This window comes from Salmo salar, chromosome ssa12, assembly GCF_905237065.1.
Source record: "Salmo salar chromosome ssa12, Ssal_v3.1, whole genome shotgun sequence".
Taxonomy (NCBI): domain Eukaryota; kingdom Metazoa; phylum Chordata; class Actinopteri; order Salmoniformes; family Salmonidae; genus Salmo; species Salmo salar.
Window position 1 is genome coordinate 8,509,734 of NC_059453.1, and position 21,282 is coordinate 8,531,015.

General features: G+C 46.5%; 1 protein-coding gene across 1 annotated transcript in view; it reads left to right on the forward strand.

Moving 5' to 3' along the window:
- The window catches only part of LOC106564111 (cAMP-specific 3',5'-cyclic phosphodiesterase 4C), a 37,625-nt gene extending 17,182 nt beyond the window's left edge, over positions 1 to 20,443 (forward strand). Inside the window, exons 11-17 of the mRNA XM_045690624.1 lie at positions 7,475 to 7,639; positions 11,320 to 11,419; positions 12,422 to 12,576; positions 13,043 to 13,165; positions 15,888 to 16,070; positions 16,594 to 16,770; positions 19,611 to 20,443. Coding sequence (XP_045546580.1) covers positions 7,475 to 7,639; positions 11,320 to 11,419; positions 12,422 to 12,576; positions 13,043 to 13,165; positions 15,888 to 16,070; positions 16,594 to 16,770; positions 19,611 to 20,042 — 1,335 coding nt within the window. The 3' untranslated portion in view covers positions 20,043 to 20,443. The remainder of the gene's footprint in view (positions 1 to 7,474; positions 7,640 to 11,319; positions 11,420 to 12,421; positions 12,577 to 13,042; positions 13,166 to 15,887; positions 16,071 to 16,593; positions 16,771 to 19,610) is intronic.
- Positions 20,444 to 21,282: the final 839 nt, after the last annotated feature.

A 21,282-nucleotide genomic window follows, 5' to 3' on the forward strand; every position in this document is an offset into this window, starting at 1 on the left:
TGAAAAGTTGGCACTTTGTAACTTTTTTGACCAAAATCTGAAATTTTCAAATAATGATTAAAAATACTTCCTGAGGGGCTAGAGGTCCCAAATTTTGGCTCATACCCTCTCTCGTGATGGGCAACAATTAGCCCCGGGTTAGAACATTTCGCTTCCATAGGAACCTATTTTTTCGGTAAACGGAACTTTTTTTCGCAAACTTAAAACTCGATTTTCTATTATAGATTGTTATGGAAAAACGGTTTAAATTAGATGGAAATGTTCGTCTACGTGTGCCCTTTCGTGCAAAAAAAAAAACCCCATCCTGATTGGAGTTGTACTTTTCGATTTATTCAAGTTTAAAGTGTCCTACCGTGACATGGGAATAGCCTTGAAACTGTGTGAGTGACAGTTATTTTTACACACTCGTGGCCGTGTGGGGCAGACAGGTACCGGCGCGATTTGAGAAACCTGGTTTTTGACAACTGGAGAACCACATTCCGTCGGCGACCCATAGGTGGTTGCTACTCTGGCCGAATAGGGAGTGCTTTATGGACATTTTTGAGGGTTGCTTGTCCCTCATAACCATGGTTCCTTTGGTTCATATCCCTTCTGCGCCTGATTGGTCGTTACTACTCAGGCCGAATAGGGAGTGCTTTATGGACACTTTTGAGGGTTACAAGCCCCTCAGAACCGTGGGTACTTTGGACCATATCCCTCCGGCGTCCGATTGGTCCTAAGTATTGATCCGATTTTCCCAGCTTGGTGGTGGGAGGATATTGAGCTCTGTCCTGGACAGGTGCTCTATCCCAGCTATCACCTTGTGGGTTTGGGTCCTCCATGACCATGGTTCTTGTCCCATGAATGTGTCCGTCCCTAGCTTCCAACACGTTGCGTATCCATGGTTGTCCTCTGTTGTCGAGCCTGTTTTACATCTTCTGACCGATTTGCAATCTGTTTCCACCTGGGAGGGCCCCTGTCGGCCGGCCATTGGTCGGTGTTCAGACGGACGGTTCCTCCCGCCCCACGTGGAATTGCCTCTATCGGGGGAGCCCCTGTCGGAGACGGTTATCCCCGTCTTAATGTCAAGCTTCAGCCGCGCTCCGTTCGTGCGAGATCTAGCCGGCCCGTCTGTCTCAGTGGCCCTACATTGGTGGGGAGTGGACTACCCAGGTAGCGATGCCTGCGGATGACGTTCACCCATACCGCACCGGCGCCAGAAACACATGTATTTCTCAAACCCTGTCTTTTATCCACGTTGATGGCGTTCCGAATTAACCCTCCAGCTAAGACAAGATACCTGATTAAGCGGTGCCCCGGCACCTGTGGCTCCGGCCACGGGCAGTTCAGGGCCTCCCGCTGGGCGCACGGTGGATTGACCTAGGGCCTCCTCCCCTCACGGGATAGGAGTGGTCCCTGGCTGTTCTCCGCTTAGTGTGCCCGGGTACAACCTCTATGTTGTGAGTGGCTACCTGGTTGATCCTGCCAGTAGCATATGCTTGTCTCAAAGATTAAGCCATGCAAGTCTAAGTACACACGGCCGGTACAGTGAAACTGCGAATTGGCTCATTAAATCAGTTATGGGTTCGATTCCGGAGAGGGATCCTGAGAAATGGCTACCACATCCAAGGAAGGCAGCAGGGGTGCAAATTACCCACTCCCGACACAAACCAAACTCTGCTGTGGGTCGGGTAGGGTAGGGGGCTCACGCCTCCCGCCTCTCCCTTCCCTCGGCGCGGGTGAACTGGTCCTAGCCCGGTTCCCCGCAGTTCCTTTTTGCCTGGGATGCGCCCGACTGGCTCCATCCCCTTTCCCCGTTAGGCACGGCTAGATGACGCACCGATGGGTGGGTGTGTAGGCCGCTACCGAGGGGGACTGGGGGTGTCCGGTGAACCGGGACTTCCCGAAATGGTCTCACATTTTTAAGCGGCTTGAGTATCACCCAGTATCCTCGCGCGGCACTGGGAACCCAGTCAACCTGTCTCCCCGGCCCCACCGGCGCTTCGGCGACGGCGGCAGAGGAGCACCCGGAGGCCCCCATAAAGTTAAACCTACCTGTCTTTGAACTATGACCTCTCGCTCTGGCGAAGGGCGGAGGAAAGGAGGGCAACCTCCCCAACTCCCAACCCTTGAAACACAGACCAAGGAGACTAACGCACGCGCAAGTCAGAGTGTTTTCTCCGACACACCCCGTGGCGCAATGAAAGTGAGGGCCGGCGCGCGCTGGCTGAGGTGGGATCCCGGCCCCTACGGGGTTGGGCGCACCACCGGCCCGTCTCGCCCGCTCTGTCGGGGAGGTGGAGCGTGAGCGTGTGCGATAGGACCCGAAAGATGATGAACTATGCCTGGGCGGTCCTGACGTGCAAATCGGTTGTCCGATCACCGCGGTGAGCACGGAAGCTGGGCGGGAAACCCGAGAGAGGGGCCCAAGCCCTGGAAAGAGTTGCAGTTCCGGGCGGCGTCCGGTGAGCTCTTGCTGGCCCTTGAAAATCCGTAAGAGAGGGTGTAAATCTCACGTCGGGCCGTACCCATATCCGCAGCAGGTCTCCAAGGGCAACATCCTCTGGCATGTTAGAACAATGCATGTTAAGGAAAGTTGATGAGTCAGATCCGTAACTTCGGGGTAAAGATTGGTTCTAAGGGCAGGGCTGGGTAGGTCGGGCTAGGGTGTGAAATGAGGCTGGGCTCGATTCATGCCGATCTCCCCAGAAAGATGCTCGTCGGCCCCAGTAACAAGGGGTAAGGGATCTCCGGCGGGTATGTAGCCTTCGAACCAAGCTTTTTTGGGATGGAAGGCGTCTTCCTCCACCTCCCCCGTTATTTCTAACTGGTTACCAGGTGCACAGAGAAGGGCCAGGAGGCAGAGTCCGGAGGCCCAGAGAGAGAGTGGGCAAGCAGACTAAAGAAGGTGGGTACCCGGGTGCAAAGTACCACCAGCACCTGGTAATCCTGGTGTGGACTTAGTCTCTGAGTGGTAAGCTGCAGGGTGACCAGGTGCACGAAGGCCGTTTTGGATCACCAGGTGCACGCGGTTCGTAACAGCGGGGCTATATGCTTTAGTGTCCGAGGAAGGGTGCTTAAGAGTGGGTGCCCTGGTTCGGATGGTGGTGGGTGCCCTGGTTCGGATGGTGGTGGGTGCCCTGGTTCGGATGGTGGTGGGTGCCCTGGTTCGGATGGTGGTGGGTGCCCTGGTTCGCATGGTGGTGGGTGCCCTGGTTCGGATGGTGGTGGGTGCCCTGGTTCGCATGGTGGTGGGTGCCCTGGTTCGGATGGTGGTGGGTGCCCTGGTTCGGATGGTGGTGGGTGCCCTGGTTCGGATGGTGTAAGAGCTTGTGGTGGGGGGTATCCCCCACTGGAGGTCATGCCCATAGAGAGGGGTGTTCCCCGGAGAGTGGGTGAAGGCTATCACTACCTGGTAACCCAAAATAATACCAGGCCCACAGCTGGACATAGTGCAATTTCTGAGAATTTTTGGACTTAGTCATTTTTCAAGAAAGCTCTGTCACTAACTTACATTGATGTTTAAAATGTCCAGTGGCGCCCTCTTGTGGAACATCCCGGGTGGGGGTGTGTGAGAGGGGGGTATGGGACCGCCTATAGGGTGCTCCCTATCCGGGCATAGTAGTTTGAGGGAGTAAGCTCTACTCTCATGCCCGGAGAGATGGGTGTTCCCCGGATAGTGAGTGAAGGCCTAGAGGCCTGGAGGTCCGTAGTTCCACTGTCCTTAAGGGGGGCAGAGCAGTCAGCCTCTCTGGAGGTTGGCTGCTCTGTCCCCCCTTTTGGCCTGGTAACCCACAATTATACCAGGCCCACAGATCTGGCCAATGCCCAAACACACATAAAAACACTCATAAATCAGAAATGCTTTATCCCAGTGACATGGGGCTTCAGTATGTATCTCACATAGATAGATATGTTATGTGTGTACCATTTAAAAGTATTTAAAACCATTCTGAAGACTTTTGACCCCAAAATAACACAAGGCCCACAGCTGTGGCCAATGCCCAAACACACATAAAAACACTCATAAATCAGAAATGCTTTATCCCAGTGACATGGGGCTTCAGTATGTATCTCACATAGATAGATATGTTATGTGTGTACCATTTAAAAGTATTTAAAACCATTCTGAATGATTTTGACCTCAAAATAATACAATCACATGATTTGGCCTGGTAACTTAAAAACACATGAAAACCCTCATAAATCAGAAATGCTTTATCCCAGTGACATGGGGCTTCAGTATGTATCTCACATAGATAGATATGTTATGTGTGTACCATTTAAAAGTATTTAAAACCATTCTGAAGACTTTTGACCCCAAAATAACACAAGGCCCACAGCTGTGGCCAATGCCCAAACACACATAAAAACACTCATAAATCAGAAATGCTTTATCCCAGTGACATGGGGCTTCAGTATGTATCTCACATAGATATATATGTTATGTTTACCATTTAAATATTTAAACCTCTATTTTTGCCTATATCCATATTTGGCCTGGTCCATCTCATATCAGAATGCTTTATCCCAGTGACATGGGGCTTCAGTATGTATCTCACATAGATAGATATGTTATGTGTGTACCATTTAAAAGTATTTAAAACCATTCTGAATGATTTTGACCTTATTTGAAAGCTCCATAAATTGATCTATGGCGCCATCAAGCGACTTTTTAAATGTACTTATCCCACTGACATGGGACAGCAGTGGGCTGCTGAAACAGGTGTCCTGGGGGTGGTGATGGCCTTTAAAAGTATTTAAAACCTTTTAAAAAATGGTCCTGGTAACCCAGAATAAAACCAGGTGCCCGTTTGGACTTAGTGCAATTTCTGAGAAGAAAAACATAGTCATTTTTCTGAAGATTTTTTGAAAAGCTATATAATTCCCTCTTGCTGTATCTCATTGAGTTGGGCCCTTAGGATGGTGCTCTAAGGGTGGGTATGGAGGTCCATATACCCTCTATAAGTATTTAAAACCGTTTTTCAAAAATTGTCCTGGTAACCCAGAATAAAACCAGGTGCACGTTTGGACTTAGTCTCTGAAGCGAACTGAAAAGTTGGCACTTTGTAACTTTTTTGACCAAAATCTGAAATTTTCAAATAATGATTAAAAATACTTCCCGGGGGGCTAGAGGTCCCAGACTTCGGCTCATACCCTCTCTCGTGATGGGCAACAATTAGCCCCGGGTTAGAAAATGTCGCTTCTATAGGAACCTATTTTTTCGGTAAACGGAACTTTTTTTCGCAAACTTAAAACTCGATTTTCTATTATAGATTGTTATGGAAAAACGGTTTAAATTAGATGGAAATGTTCGTCTACGTGTGCCCTTTCGTGCAAAAAAACCCCATCCTGATTGGAGTTGTACTTTTCGATTTATTCAAGTTTAAAGTGTCCTACCTTGACATCGGAAAAGCCTTGAAACTGTGTGAGTGACAGTTATTTTTACACACTCGTGGCCGTGTGGGGCAGACAGGTACCGGCGCGAAATCATAAACCTGGTTTTTGACAACACGACTTCCATGGCCTAGAAGCTCGGGGATAGTGGCAAACTACTAGTCCGATATAATAAATGCGAAACGGACACTTCTGAGGGTTGCTTGTCCCTCGGAACCATGGTAGTTCGGTCCTTATCCCTTCGGCGACCGATTGATGATTACTACTCATGCCGAATAGGGAGAGCTTTATGGACACTTTTGAGGGTTACAAGCCCCTCAGAACCGTGGGTACTTTGGACCATATCCCTTCCGCGCCTGCCCTGTACACTAATCTCTGAATCCGTATCAGAGTGCCTCTTTTCGGGCATATTGACAAGTGTGTATAGCCCTGGAAGCCTATGAAAGTACCAGAGCATGGCTGTCTGGCCTTGGCATTATGCCCTAAGGATTTGGGCCGTCAAAGGGCATTAGGGCCTATGGGTTTGGGCCTTCAAGGGCAGTACACTAATCTCTGAATCCGTATCAGAGTGCCTCTTTTCAGGCATATTGACAAGTGTGTATAGCCCTGGAAGCCTATGAAAGTACCAGGGCATGGCTGTCTGGCCTTGGCATTATGCCCTAAGGATTTGGGCCGTCAAAGGGCATTAGGGCCTATGGGTTTGGGCCTTCAAGGGCAGTACACTAATCTCTGAATCCGTATCAGAGTGCCTCTTTTCAGGCATATTGACAAGTGTGTATAGCCCTGGAAGCCTATGAAAGTACCAGGGCATGGCTGTCTGGCCTTGGCATTATGCCCTAAGGATTTGGGCCGTCAAAGGGCATTTGGGCCGTCAAAGGGCATTAGGGCCTTGGGTCTTTAGGTTCCCAGGCTCTCGGTGGAAAAAAACGGTGTGATCCCCAGCGGGGCTCGAACACCGATCGTCAGATCGTAAGCCACAGCCGCTACCCCCATGGCCAACTGGGCTTTGACGAACAAAGAGGCAACGAGGTGATCTTTATGGTCAAATTTCCAATCAGTCCAATTGGTCTGATATTGGCCCACACCTGGGGCTCATTAAGCCCTAGTTAGGGTTAGGTTTAGTTTTTAGGGTTAGGTTTAGTTTTAGGGTTAGGTTTGGGGTTAAGGTTAGGTTATTTTGATCCCCACAAGGCTAGTCAAACAGACGTGTGTGTGATAGACAAATGATGTATTCACCTTATTTGTTGGATATGTAAGAATTATTTACTTAACAAACAGTAAGATATTTCTGTCCTGCTAACGCTGAGTTTTATGGTGTCCTCTCTAGCTCCCTGCAGCTAGTCTGGGTGTCCTCTCTAGCTCCCTGCAGCTAGTCTGGGTGTCCTCTCTAGCTCCCTGCAGCGAGTCTGGGTGTCCACTCAGCTCCCTGCAGCTAGTCTGGGTGTCCACTCTAGCTCCCTGCAGCTAGTCTGGGTGTCCACTCAGTTCCCTGCAGCTAGTCTGGGTGTCCACTCAGCTCCCTGCAGCTAGTCTGGGTGTCCACTCTAGCTCCCTGCAGCTAGTCTGGGTGTCGAGGACAGGGGTTTTACTAGAGATAGCTTGAAGCTGATAATTGATTGATGTCACGGTGATAAACCAAACAGGTGAGACATATGTCTCCGGTCTGATTGAGCCTGCATTCCATAGACAAGATATGTTTTAGCTGGGATAGAGAGGAGTAGAACAAAGTGGGTGTGTGTTCATGCAAGTGTGTGTGTGTGTGTTCATGCATGTGGGTGTGTGTGTGTTCATGAGTGTGTGTGTGTGTGTGTGTGTGTGTGTGTGTGTGTGTGTGTGTGTGTGTGTGTTCATGCGTGTGTGTGTGTTCATGCAAGTGTGTGTGTGTGTGTGTGTGTTCGTGTGTGTGTGTGTGTGTGTGTGTGTGTTCGTGTGTTCGTGTGTGTGTGTGTGTGTTCATGCATGTGTGTGTGTGTTCGTGCGTGTGTGTGTGTGTTCATGCATGTGTGTGTGTGTGTGTGTTCATGCATATGTGTGTGTGTGTGTGTGTGTTCATGCATGTGTGTGTCAGTGTGTATTAACCCCTCATGTCCCCCTGTAGGAACGTGATCTTCTCAAGACGTTCCGTATCCCCGTCGACACCTTCGTGACCTACGTGATGACCCTGGAAGACCATTACCATGGCAACGTGGCCTACCACAACAGCCTGCACGCCGCCGACGTCTGCCAGTCCACACATGTCCTCCTCTCCACACCCGCACTAGACGTGAGCCACCTACAGTGATATATACAGTGATATATATACAGTGATATATATACAGTGATATATACAGCACCTCCAGAAAGTATTCAGACCCCTTCACTTTTTAAACATTTTTTTCCAATACAGCCTCATTCTAAAATTGATTAAACTTTTCCACATCAATCTACACACAATACCCCATAATGACAAAGCAAAACCTGTTTTTTTAGACATTTTTGCTAATTTATAAAAAAAATACTTAACTATTCAGACCCTTTACTCAGTTCTTTGTTGAAGCACTTTTGGCATCGATCACAGCATCGAGTCTTCTTGGGTATGACGCTACAACTTTGGCACACCTGTTTTTGGGGAGTTTCTCCCATTCTTCTCTGCAGATCCTCTCAAGCTCTGTCAGGTTGGATGGGGAGCGTCACTGCACAGCTATTTTCAGGTCTCTCCAGAGATGTTCGATAGTGTTCAAGTCCGGGCTCTGGCTGGGCCACTCAAGGACATTCAGAGACTTGTCCCGTAGCCACTCCAGCGTTATCTTGGCTGTGTGCTTAAGGTTGTTGTCCTGTTGGAAGGTGAACCTTCACCCCAGTCTGAGGTCCTAAGCGCTCTGGAGCAAGTTTTCATCAAGGATCTCTCTGTACTTTGCTCTGTTCATCTTTGCCTTGATCCTGACTAGTCTCCCAGTCCCTGCCGCTGAAAAACATCCCCACAGCATGATGCTGCCACCACCATGCTTCACCGTAGGGATGGTGCCAGGTTTCCTCCAGACGTGACGCTTGGCATTCAGGCCAAAGAGTTTAATCTTGGTTTCATCAGACCAGAGAATCTTGTTTCTCTTTTGGCAAACTCAATGTGGGATGTCATGACCCTTTTACTGAGGAGTGGCTTCCGTCTGGCCACTTTACCATAAAGGCCTGATTGGTGGAGTGCTGCAGAGATGGTTTTCCTTCTGGAAGGTTCTCCCATCTCCACAGAGGAACTCTGGACGCACTGTCAGTGACCATCGGGTTCTTGGTCACTTCCCTGACCAAGGCCCTTCTCCCCGATTTCTCAGATTGGCCAGGGGGTCAGCACTAGAAAGAATGATGAATGATGGAGGCCACTGTGTTCTTGGGGACCTTCAATGCTGCAGACATTTTTTGGTACCCTTCCCCTGATCTGTGCATCGACACAATCATGTCTCGGAGCTCAATGGACAATTCCTTCGACCTCATGGCTTGGTTTTTGCTCTGACTTGCACTGTCTACTGGAACCTTATATAGACAGGTGTGTGTCTTTCCAAATCATGTCCAATCAATTGCATTTACCACAGGTGGACTCCAATCAAGTTGTAGAAACATTTAAAGGATGACAAAGGGATAAATGGACAGGATGCACCTGAGCTCAGTGTCGAGTCTCATAGCAAAGGGACTGAATACTTATGTAAATAAGGTATTTCTGTTTTTATTTTTAATACATTTGCAAATATTTCTAAAAACCAGTTTTTGCTTTGTCGTTATGGGGTTTTGTGTGTATATTGCTGAGGATTAGTATTTTTTAATCCATTTTAGAGTAAGGCTGTAACGTAACAAAATGTGGAAAAGTCAAGGGGGTCTGAATACTTCCCGAAGGCACTTTTATGCCTGTTAAAAGAAGGCCAAATCATCACTCCCATTAGTGGTTAGCTAGTGGCCCCTCATAATACCATCACTCACATTAGTGGTTAGCTAGTGGCCCCTCATAATACCATCACTCACATTAGTGGTTAGCTAGTGGCCCCTCATAATACCATCACTCACATTAGTGGTTAGCTAGTGGTACCTCATATTACCATCACTCACATTAGTGGTTAGCTAGTGGCCCCTCATAATACCATCACTCACATTAGTGGTTAGCTAGTGCCCCCTCATAATACCATCACTCACATTAGTGGTTAGCTAGTGGTCCCTCATAATACCATCACTCACATTAGTGGTTAGCTAGTGGTACCTCATATTACCATCACTCACATTAGTGGTTAGCTAGTGGCCCCTCACAATACCATCACTCACATTAGTGGTTAGCTAGTGGCCCCTCATAATACCATCACTCACATTAGTGGTTAGCTAGTGGTACCTCATAATACCATCACTCACATTAGTGGTTAGCTAGTGGTACCTCATATTACCATCACTCACATTAGTGGTTAGCTAGTGGCCCCTCACAATACCATCACTCACATTAGTGGTTAGCTAGTGGCCCCTCATAATACCATCACTCACATTAGTGGTTAGCTAGTGGCCCCTCATAATACCATCACTCACATTAGTGGTTAGCTAGTGGTACCTCATAATACCATCACTCACATTAGTGGTTAGCTAGTGGCCCCTCCACCATTAGCTGAAGTTTGTAGAGGGTCTTTAAAGAGAATCAAACCGTACATCAGCGTCTCCTGGCCTTTAAACTTCTTTCAGGGTGAGGATAATATGTTGTATTGTCCCATACACCAGATAGGTGCAGTGAAATGTCTTGTTTTACAGGGTCAGCCATGGTAGTACGGCGCCCCTGGTTAAGTGCCTTGATCAAGAGCACACTGACAGATTTTTCACCTTGTCAGCTCGTGTATTCAAACCAGCTGCCTTTCAGTTACTGACCCAATGCTCTAATTGCTAGCTAGGCTACCTGCTGGTTACTGGCCCAATGCTCTAATTGCTAGCTAGGTTACCTGCTGGTTACTGACCCAATGCTCTAACTGCTACCTAGGTTACCTGCTGGTTACTGACCCAATGCTCTAACTGCTACCTAGGTTACTGACCCAATGCTCTAACTGCTAGCTAGGTTACTGACCCAATGCTCTAACTGCTAGCTAGGTTACTGACCCAATGCTCTAACTACTACCTAGGTTACTGACCCAATGCTCTAACTGCTAGCTAGGTTACTGGCCCAATGCTCTAATTGCTAGCTAGTTTACCTGCTTGTTACTGACCCAATGCTCTAACTGCTACCTAGGTTACCTGCTGGTTACTGACCCAATGCTCTAACTGCTAGCTAGGCTACCTGCTGGTTACTGACCCAATGCTCTAACTGCTAGCTAGGTTACCTGCTGGTTACTGACCCAATGCTCTAACTGCTAGCTAGGTTACTGACCCAATGCTCTAACTGCTAGCTAGGCTACCTGCTGGTTACTGACCCAATGCTCTAACTGCTAGCTAGGTTACTGACCCAATGCTCTAACTGCTAGCTAGGTTACCTGCTGGTTACTGACCCAATGCTCTAACTGCTAGCTAGGTTACCTGCTGGTTACTGACCCAATGCTCTAACTGCTAGCTAGGCTACCTGCTGGTTACTGACCCAATGCTCTAACTGCTAGCTAGGTTACCTGCTGGTTACTGACCCAATGCTCTAACTGCTAGCTAGGCTACTGACCCAATGCTCTAACTGCTAGCTAGGTTACTGACCCAATGCTCTAACTGTTAGCTAGGTTACTGACCCAATGCTCTAACTGTTAGCTAGGTTACCTGCTGGTTACTGACCCAATTCTCTAACTGCTAGCTAGGTTACTGACCCAATGCTCTAACTGCTAGCTAGGTTACTGACCCAATGCTCTAACTGCTAGCTAGGTTACTGACCCAATGCTCTAACTGTTAGCTAGGCTACCTGCCACCATCTAACATCAAGTTGTAAAATACTGAACTTTCTCTCTCTCTCCCTCTCTCTCTCTGTCTCTCCATCAGGCTGTGTTTACAGACCTGGAGATCCTAGCAGCTCTGTTTGCTGCAGCCATTCATGATGTGGACCACCCCGGAGTGTCTAACCAGTTCCTCATCAACACCAGTCAGTACACACACACACACACACACACAGGCGTGCATAAATGCACACACTCACACGCATATCCATGCACGCACACACACACCTCTCTGTCTCTTGTCTCCTCCATGCCCCATGTTCCTGACCTTCTAACCGCTCATCCTCTCACTCTCTCTACTCCCTGTTTCTATCACTCTCTCCTCCGTCTCTATCTCTCTCCCTCCTCCCTCTCTTTCTACTTCCTCTCTCTTTCTATCACTCACTCCTCCCTCTCTCTCCTCCCTCTCTCTCTACTCCCTCTCTCTCCTCCGTCTCTATCTCTCTCTACTCCCTGTTTCTATCACTCTCTCCTCCGTCTCTATCTCTCTCTCCTCCCTCTCTTTCTACTTCCTCTCTCTTTCTATCACTCACTCCTCCCTCTCTCTCCTCCCTCTCTCTCTACTCCCTCTCTCTCCTCCGTCTCTATCTCTCTCTACTCCCTGTTTCTATCACTCTCTCCTCCGTCTCTATCTCTCTCTCTCTCTCTCTCCTCCCTCTCTTTCTACTTCCTCTCTCTTTCTATCACTCACTCCTCCCTCTCTCTCCTCCCTCTCTCTCTACTCCCTCTCTCTCCTCCGTCTCTATCTCTCTCTCTCTCTCTCCTCCCTCTCTTTCTACTTCCTCTCTCTTTCTATCACTCCCTCCTCCCTCTCTCTCTACTCCCTCTCTCTCCTCCGTCTCTATCTCTCTCTACTCCCTGTTTCTATCACTCTCTCCTCCGTCTCTATCTCTCTCTACTCCCTGTTTCTATCACTCTCTCCTCCCTCTCTATCTCTCTCTCTCTCACTCCCTGTCTCCCTCTCTCTCTCTCTCTCTACTCCCTGTCTCTATCACTCTTTCCTCTCTCTCTCTCTCCCCTCTCTTTCTACTTCCTCTCTCTTTCTATCACTCACTCCTCCCTCTCTCTCTCCTCCCTCTCTCTCTATCACTCTCTCCTCCCTCTCTCTCTATCCCTCTCTACTCTCTCCCTCCCTCTCTCTCTCCCAGACTCTGAGCTGGCTCTCATGTACAATGATGAGTCAGTGTTAGAGAACCATCACTTGGCTGTTGGCTTCAAGCTTCTCCACCTGGAAAACTGTGACATCTTCCAGAACCTGACCAAAAGACAGCGCCAGAGCCTCCGCAAGCTGGTCATCGATATGGTGAGAGACCTGTCATCACAGGCAGCATCCATCATCATCCAATCACAGCAGGGTTTGGAGACAAGAGTGGGAGGGGCAGGAGTGGGAGGGGCCAAAGGTAAATGTTTCAGTGATTTTTGCAACTAAACTGTTTTTTATTTTTATTTCACCTTTATTTAACCAGGTAAGCTAGTTGAGAACAAGTTCTCATTTACAACTGCGACCTGGCCAAGATAAAGCAAAGCAGTTCGACACAAACAACAACACAGAGTTACACATGGAATAAACTAAGTTTCTTTATATTTACACCATCGTCTCATCTCCCTCTCTCCCCTCGCTTTTTTCCCTCTCTCTCTCTCTCTCTCTCTCTCTCTCTCTCCCTCTCCCCTTCTCTCCTCTCACACCTTCTTTCTCTCTCACCTCCATCTCTCTATCCCTTGCCTCACTCTCCCTCCCTCCCTCCCTCTCCCTCTCTCTCTCTCTCTAGGTGTTAGCTACAGACATGTCCAAACACATGACTCTACTAGCTGATCTGAAGACCATGGTGGAGACTAAGAAGGTGACCAGTTCAGGAGTGCTGCTGTTGGACCACTATACAGAACGCATACAGGTAACACCTACAGAAAATACATGACTATACAGGTAACACCTACAGAAAATACATGACTATACAGGTAACACCTACAGAAAATACATGACTATACAGGTAACACCTACAGAAAATACATGACTATACAGGTAACACCTACAGAAAATACATGACTATACAGGTAACACCTACAGAAAATACATGACTATACAGGTAACACCTACAGAAAATACATGACTATACAGGTAACACCTACAGAAAATACATGACTATACAGGTAACACCTACAGAAAATACATGACTATACAGGTAACACCTACTGAAAATACATGACTATACAGGTAACACCTACAGAAAATACATGACTATACAGGTAACACCTACAGAAAATACATGACTATACAGGTAACACCTACTGAAAATACATGACTATACAGGTAACACCTACAGAAAATACATGACTATACAGGTAACACCTACAGAAAATACATGACTATACAGGTAACACCTACAGAAAATACATGACTATACAGGTAACACCTACTGAAAATACATGACTATACAGGTAACACCTACAGAAAATACATGACTATACAGGTAACACCTACAGAAAATACATGACTATACAGGTAACACCTACAGAAAATACATGACTATACAGGTAACACCTACTGAAAATACATGACTATACAGGTAACACCTACAGAAAATACATGACTATACAGGTAACACCTACAGAAAATACATGACTATACAGGTAACACCTACTGAAAATACATGACTATACAGGTAACACCTACAGAAAATACATGACTATACAGGTAACACCTACTGAAAATACATGACTATACAGGTAACACCTACAGAAAATACATGACTATACAGGTAACACCTACAGAAAATACATGACTATACAGGTAACACCTACAGAAAATACATGAAGATACAGGTAACACCTACAGAAAATACATGACTATACAGGTAACACCTACAGAAAATACATGAAGATACAGGTAACACCTACAGAAAATACATGACTATACAGGTAACACCTACTGAAAATACATGACTATACAGGTAACACCTACAGAAAATACATGACTATACAGGTAACACCTACAGAAAATACATGACTATACAGGTAACACCTACAGAAAATACATGACTATACAGGTAACACCTACAGAAAATACATGACTATACAGGTAACACCTACAGAAAATACATGACTATACAGGTAACACCTACAGAAAATACATGACTATACAGGTAACACCTACAGAAAATACATGACTATACAGGTAACACCTACAGAAAATACATGACTATACAGGTAACACCTACAGAAAATACATGACTATACATGTAACACCTACAAAAAATACATGAAGATACAGAAAATACATGACTATACAGGTAACACCTACAGAAAATACATGACTATACAGGTAACACCTACAGAAAATACATGACTATACAGGTAACACCTACAGAAAATACATGACTATACAGGTAACACCTACAGAAAATACATGACTATACAGGTAACACCTACAGAAAATACATGACTATACAGGTAACACCTACAGAAAATACATGACTATACATGTAACACCTACAAAAAATACATGAAGATACAGGTAACACCTACAAAAAAATACATGACTATACAGGTAACACCTACTGAAAATACATGACTATACAGGTAACACCTACAGAAAATACATGACTATACAGGTAACACCTACAGAAAATACATGAAGATACAGGGGAAAACTTCTGACTGCATTATATTGAAATAACAATGCTCACCCTCACCAGAATCACTTCAGACCCAGGACAGTGCAGCATGGCTGCTGTGTTGAATCACTTCAGACCCAGGACAGTGCAGCATGGCTGCTGTGTTGAATCACTTCAGACCCAGGACAGTGCAGCATGGCTGCTGTGTTGAATCACTTCAGACCCAGGACAGTGCAGCATGGCTGCTGTGTTGAATCACTTCAGACCCAGGACAGTGCAGCATGGCTACTGTGTGTTGAATCACTTCAGACCCAGGACAGTGCAGCATGGCTGCTGTGTGTTGAATCCCTTCAGACCCAGGACAGTGCAGCATGGCTGCTGTGTGTTGAATCACTTCAGACCCAGGACAGTGCAGCATGGCTGCTGTGTTGAATCACTTCAGACCCAGGACAGTGCAGCATGGCTACTGTGTGTTGAATCACTTCAGACCCAGGACAGTGCAGCATGGCTACTGTGTGTTGAATCCCTTCAGACCCAGGACAGTGCAGCATGGCTGCTGTGTGTTGAATCACTTCAGACCCAGGACAGTGCAGCATGGCTACTGTGTGTTGAATCCCTTCAGACCCAGGACAGTGCAGCATGGCTGCTGTGTGTTGAATCACTTCAGACCCAGGACAGTGCAGCATGGCTGCTGTGTGTTGAATCCCTTCAGACCCAGAACAGTGCAGCATGGCTGCTGTGTTGAATCACTTCAGACCCAGGACAGTGCAGCATGGCTGCTGTGTGTTGAATCCCTTCAGACCCAGGACAGTGCAGCATGGCTGCTGTGTTGAATCCCTTCAGACCCAGGACAGTGCAGCATGGCTGCTGTGTTGAATCCCTTCAGACCCAGGACAGTGCAGCATGGCTGCTGTGTTGAATCCCTTCAGACCCAGGACAGTGTCTCTATCTAAAACAGCGTCAACATGTTTAACACTGGGGGGGTGTCTCTTCCTCTCTGTAGGTCCTGAGGAACATGGTTCACTGTGCAGACCTCAGCAACCCCACCAAGCCACTCGGTGTGTATCGCCAGTGGACTGAACGCATCATGGAGGAGTTCTCCAGACAGGGAGACAAGGAGAGAGACAAGGGCTTGGAGATCAGCCCCATGTGTGACAAACACACTGCCTCGGTGGAGAAGAGCCAGGTCTCTCACACACACACACACACACACACACACACACGCAGAATACACACTTTCAAACGCACACACAGAATACACTCTTTCAAACACACACGCAGAATAAACATTTTCAAACACACACACACAGAATACACATTTTCAAACACACGCTATCTCCTTCTTCCTCTTCAAAAGCACTGATTAGGGCGACAGTTAGGCAGTTAGGCAATTACAGTGTTGGGCCAATAACTGAAAGGTCACTAGTTCAAATCTTCAAGCAGACAAGGTGAAAAATATGTTAGTGTGCCTCTCTCTCTCCCTCCTTCTCTCCCATTCTCCCTTTCTCCTTCTCTCCCTTTCTCCTTATCTCCCTTGCTCTCTCTCCCTTGCTCTCTCTCCCTTCTTCTCTTTCTGTCTTTCTCTCCCTCCCTCTCTTCCCCTTTCTCCCTCTCTCTCCCTTTCTCTCTCCTTCCCTCTCTCCCTTTCTCTCTCTCTCTTTCCCTCTTTCTCCCTCCCTTTCTCTCTCCCTCCCTCTCTCTGACTCCAGGTGGGTTTCATAGACTACATAGTCCACCCTCTGTGGGAGACGTGGGGTGATCTGGTCCACCCTGATGCCCAGGACCTGCTGGACACGTTGGAGGAGAACAGAGACTGGTACCAGTCCACCATGCCTCAGAGCCCCTCTCCTCCCTACGACAAACACCTGCTCACAGACCGCTTCCAGGTAACACACACACACATACACACGCACGCAAAGGATGATCTATTAATGAACTATTACTGTAGAAAACCAGTTGGTGGTGCTCTTTATCAATGACCATCTATATACAGTGCCTTGCGAAAGTATTCGGCCCCCTTGAACTTTTGCCACATTTCAGGCTTCAAACATAAAGATATAAAACGGTATTTTTTTGTGAAGAATCAACAACAAGTGGGACACAATTATGAAGTGGAACGAAATTTATTGGATATTTCAAACTTTTTTAACAAATAAAAAACAGAAAAATTGGCCGTGTAAAATTATTCAGCCCCTTTACTTTCAGTGCAGCAAACTCTCTCCAGAAGTTCAGTGAGGATCTCTGAATGATCCAATGTTGACCTAAATGACTAATGATGATAAATAGAATCCACCTGTGTGTAATCAATTCTCCGTATAAATGCACCTGCTCTGTGATAGTCTCAGAGGTCCGTTTAAAGCGCAGAGAGCATCATGAAGAACAAGGAACACACCAGGCAGGTCCGAGATACAGTTGTGGAGAAGTTTAAAGCCGGATTTGGATACAAAAAGATTTCCCAAGCTTTAAACATCCCAAGGAGCACTGTGCAAGCGATAATATTGAAATGGAAGGAGTATCAGACCACTGCAAATCTACGAAGACCCGGCCGTCCCTCTAAACTTTCAGCTCATACAAGGAGAAGACTGATCAGAGATGCAGCCAAGAGGCCCATGATCACTCTGGATGAACTGCAGAGATCTACAGCTGAGGTGGGAGACTCTGTCCATAGGACAACAATCAGTCGTATACTGCACAAATCTGGCCTTTATGGAAGAGTGGCAAGAAGAAAGCCATTTCTTAAAGATATCCATAAAAAGTGTCATTTAAAGTTTGCCACTAGCCACCTGGGAGACACACCAAACATGTGGAAGAAGGTGCTCTGGTCAGATGAAACCAAAATCAAACTTTTTGGCAACAATGCAAAACGTTATGTTTGGCGTAAAAGCAACACAGCTCATCACCCTGAACACACCATCCCCACTGTCAAACATGGTGGTGGCAGCATCATGGTTTGGGCCTTCTTTTCTTCAGCAGGGGCAGGGAAGATGGTTAAAATTGATGGGAAGATGGATGGAGCCAAATACAGGACCATTCTGGAAGAAAACCTGATGGAGTCTGCAAAATACCTGAGACTGGGACGGAGATTTGTCTTCCAACAAGACAATGATCCAAAACATAAAGCAAAATCTACAATGGAATGGTTCACAAATAAACATATCCAGGTGTTAGAATGGCCAAGTCAAAGTCCAGACCTGAATCCAATCGAGAATCTGTGGAAAGAACTGAAAACTGCTGTTCACAAACGCTCTCCATCCAACCTCACTGAGCTCGAGCTGTTTTGCAAGGAGGAATGGGCAAAAATGTCAGTCTCTTGATGTGCAAAACTGATAGAGACATACCCCAAGCGACTTACAGCTGTAATCGCAGCAAAAGGTGGCGCTACAAAGTATTAACTTAAGGGGGCTGAATAATTTTGCACGCCCAATTTTTCAGTTTTTTATTTGTTAAAAAAGTTTGAAATATCCAATAAATTTCATTCCACTTCATGATTGTGTCCCACTTGTTGTTGATTCTTCACAAAAAAGTACAGTTTTATATCTTTATGTTTGAAGCCTGAAATGTGGCAAAAGGTCGAAGAGTTCAAGGGGGCCGAATACTTTCGCAAGGCACTGTAACTAACTATCAATCTACTGTCTTCTCTTTATCAATGACCATCTATATACCGTAATTTCCGGACTATTAAGCGCACCTGAATATAAGCAGCACCCACTGAATTTAAAAAAAGTATTATTTTGAACATAAATAAGCCGCACATGTCTATAAGCCGCAGGTGCCTACCGGTACATTGAAACAAATGAACTTTACACAGGCTTTAACGAAACACGGCTTGTAACAAAAATAAATAGGCTTTAACGAAACACGGCATGTAACAAAAATAAATAGGCTTTAACGAAACACGGCTTGTAACAAAAAATTAAAAATTAGCAGTAAGCTTTAGTTGTCTTTTTGCACTGAGTCAATTCCTCACGCTGCTGTTTCCAACGTCTTATCATCGACTCATTAAGACCAAGCTCCCGTGCAGCAGCTCTAATTCCTTTTCCAACAGCCAGATCTATCGCCTTCAACTTGAAAGCTGCATCATATGCATTTCTCCGTGTCTTTGCCATGATGAGGGTGACAAAATGACTACCGTAATCAGAATGATGGGAAGTTTGAGAGCGCTCGATTTAATCTAAACAGTAAACAAAAAAGTTGTTTGACCTTAACCCGTTCGGCAATTTCATTGGTCTAATGAAAGCTTCATGCCGCCAAAAAACTGAGCACGTCACAGAATGTGTTTTAAAAAAAAAAATAATAATTGAAAGCGGGAAAAATCCATATATTAGCCGCGTCATTGTTTAAGCCGCGAGGTTCAAAGCCTGGGAAAAAAGTTGCGGCTTATAGTCCGGAATTTACGGTAACTAACTATCAATCTACTGTCTTCTCTTTATCAATGACCATCTATATAACTAACTATCAATCTACTGTCTTCTCTTTATCAATGACCATCTATATAACTAACTATCAATCTACTGTCTTCTCTTTATCAATGACCATCTATATAACTAACTATCAATCTACTGTCTTCTCTTTATCAATGGCCATCTATATAACTAACTATCAATCTACTGTCTTCTCTTTATCAATGACCATCTATATAACTAACTATCAATCTACTGTCTTCTCTTTATCAATTACTATCTATATAACTAACTATCAATCTACTGTCTTCTCTTTATTCTCCCAGTTTGAGCTGGCACTGGAAGATGTGGAGCCCAACCACAACCACATACAACAACCCAACGGGTCCAACCACATGGTCAGACAGGAGAACGGAAACCAGGACCATTCAAAGGAGGACCATGTTGAAGAGGTGGAGGCGGACCATGTTGAAGAGGTGGAGGAGGACCATGTTGAAGAGGTGGAGGAGAACCATGTTGAAGAGGAGGAGGACCATGTTGAAGAGGAGGAGAACCATGTTGAAGAGGAGGAGGAGGACCATGTCGAAGAGGAGGAGGTGGAGAACCATGTCGAAGAGGAGGGGGAGGACCATGTTGAAGAGGAGGAGGAGGACCATGTGGAAGAGGAGGAGGAGGAGGAGGACCATGTTGAAAAGGAGGAGGACCATGTTGAAAAAGAGGAGGAGAACCATGTTGAAGAGGAGGGAGAACCATGTTGAAGAGGAGGACCATGTTGAAGAAGTGGAGGAGAACCATGTTGAAGAGGAGGAGAACCATGTTGAAGAGGATGAGGACCATGTTGAAGAGGAGGAGGACCATGTTGAAGGGGTGGAGGAGAACCATGTTGAAGAGGTGGAGGAGAACCATGTTGAAGAGGTGAAGGAGAACCATGTTGAAGAGGAGGAGAACTATGTTGAAGAGGATAAGGACCATGTTGAAGAGGAGGAGGACCATGTTGAAGGGGTGGAGGAGAACCATGTTGAAGAGGTGGAGGAGAACCATGTTGAAGAGGTGAAGGAGAACCATGTTGAAGAGGTGGAGGAGAACCATGTTGAAGAGGAGGAGGACCATGTTGAAGAGGTGAAGGAGAACCATGTTGAAGAGGTTGAGGAGAACCATGTTGAAGAGGAGGAGGTGGAGGACCATGTTGAAGGAGAGGAGGAGAACCATGTTGAGGAGGAGGACCATGTTGAAGAGGAGGAGGACCATGTTGAAGAGGAGGAGGACCATGTTGAAGAGGAGGAGGACCATGTTGAAGAGGAGGATGACCATGTTGAAGAGGAGGATGACCATGTTGAAGAGGAGGAGGACCATGTTGAAGAGGAGGAGAACCATGTTGAAGAGGTGGAGGAGAAGGACCATGTTGAAGAGGTGGAGAAGAACCATATTGAAGGGGAGGAGGAGGACCATGTTGAAGAGGAGGAGGAAGAAGATAGAGGAGAGAAGGATGTCAAAGAAAATGGATATGTGGAGAACCAAAATGGAGAACGAGACTGTGTTGGGAAGGAGCAGGAGGAATGAGAAGAGAGGGAGGAGGAAGGAAGTGGAGAAGAGAAACGGGAGGAGGAAGGTGTAGAAGAGGAGGAGGAGGAAGAAGGAGAGGAACAGGGGGAGGAAGAAGGAGAGGAACAGGAGGAAGAAGGAGAGGAAAAGGAGGAGAAAGAAGGAGAGGAGGGGGAGAAAGAAGGAGAGGAGGGGGAGAAAGAAGAGGAGGAGGAGGAGGAGAAAGGAGAGGAGGGGGAGAAAGAAGAGGAGGATGAGGAGAAAGAAGGAGAGGAGGGGGAGAAAGAAGAAGAGGAGGAGGAGAAGAAAGAAGGAGGAGAATGAAAGAGAGGAAAAGGAGGAAGGAGATGAGAAAGAGGAAAGTTAGTTGGAAATGAGATCAAAAAAATAAGAATAGATAAAAGAGAGAAGAGAAGCTAAATCAGACCCAATGGACGAGAGATGGAGGAAGGAGAA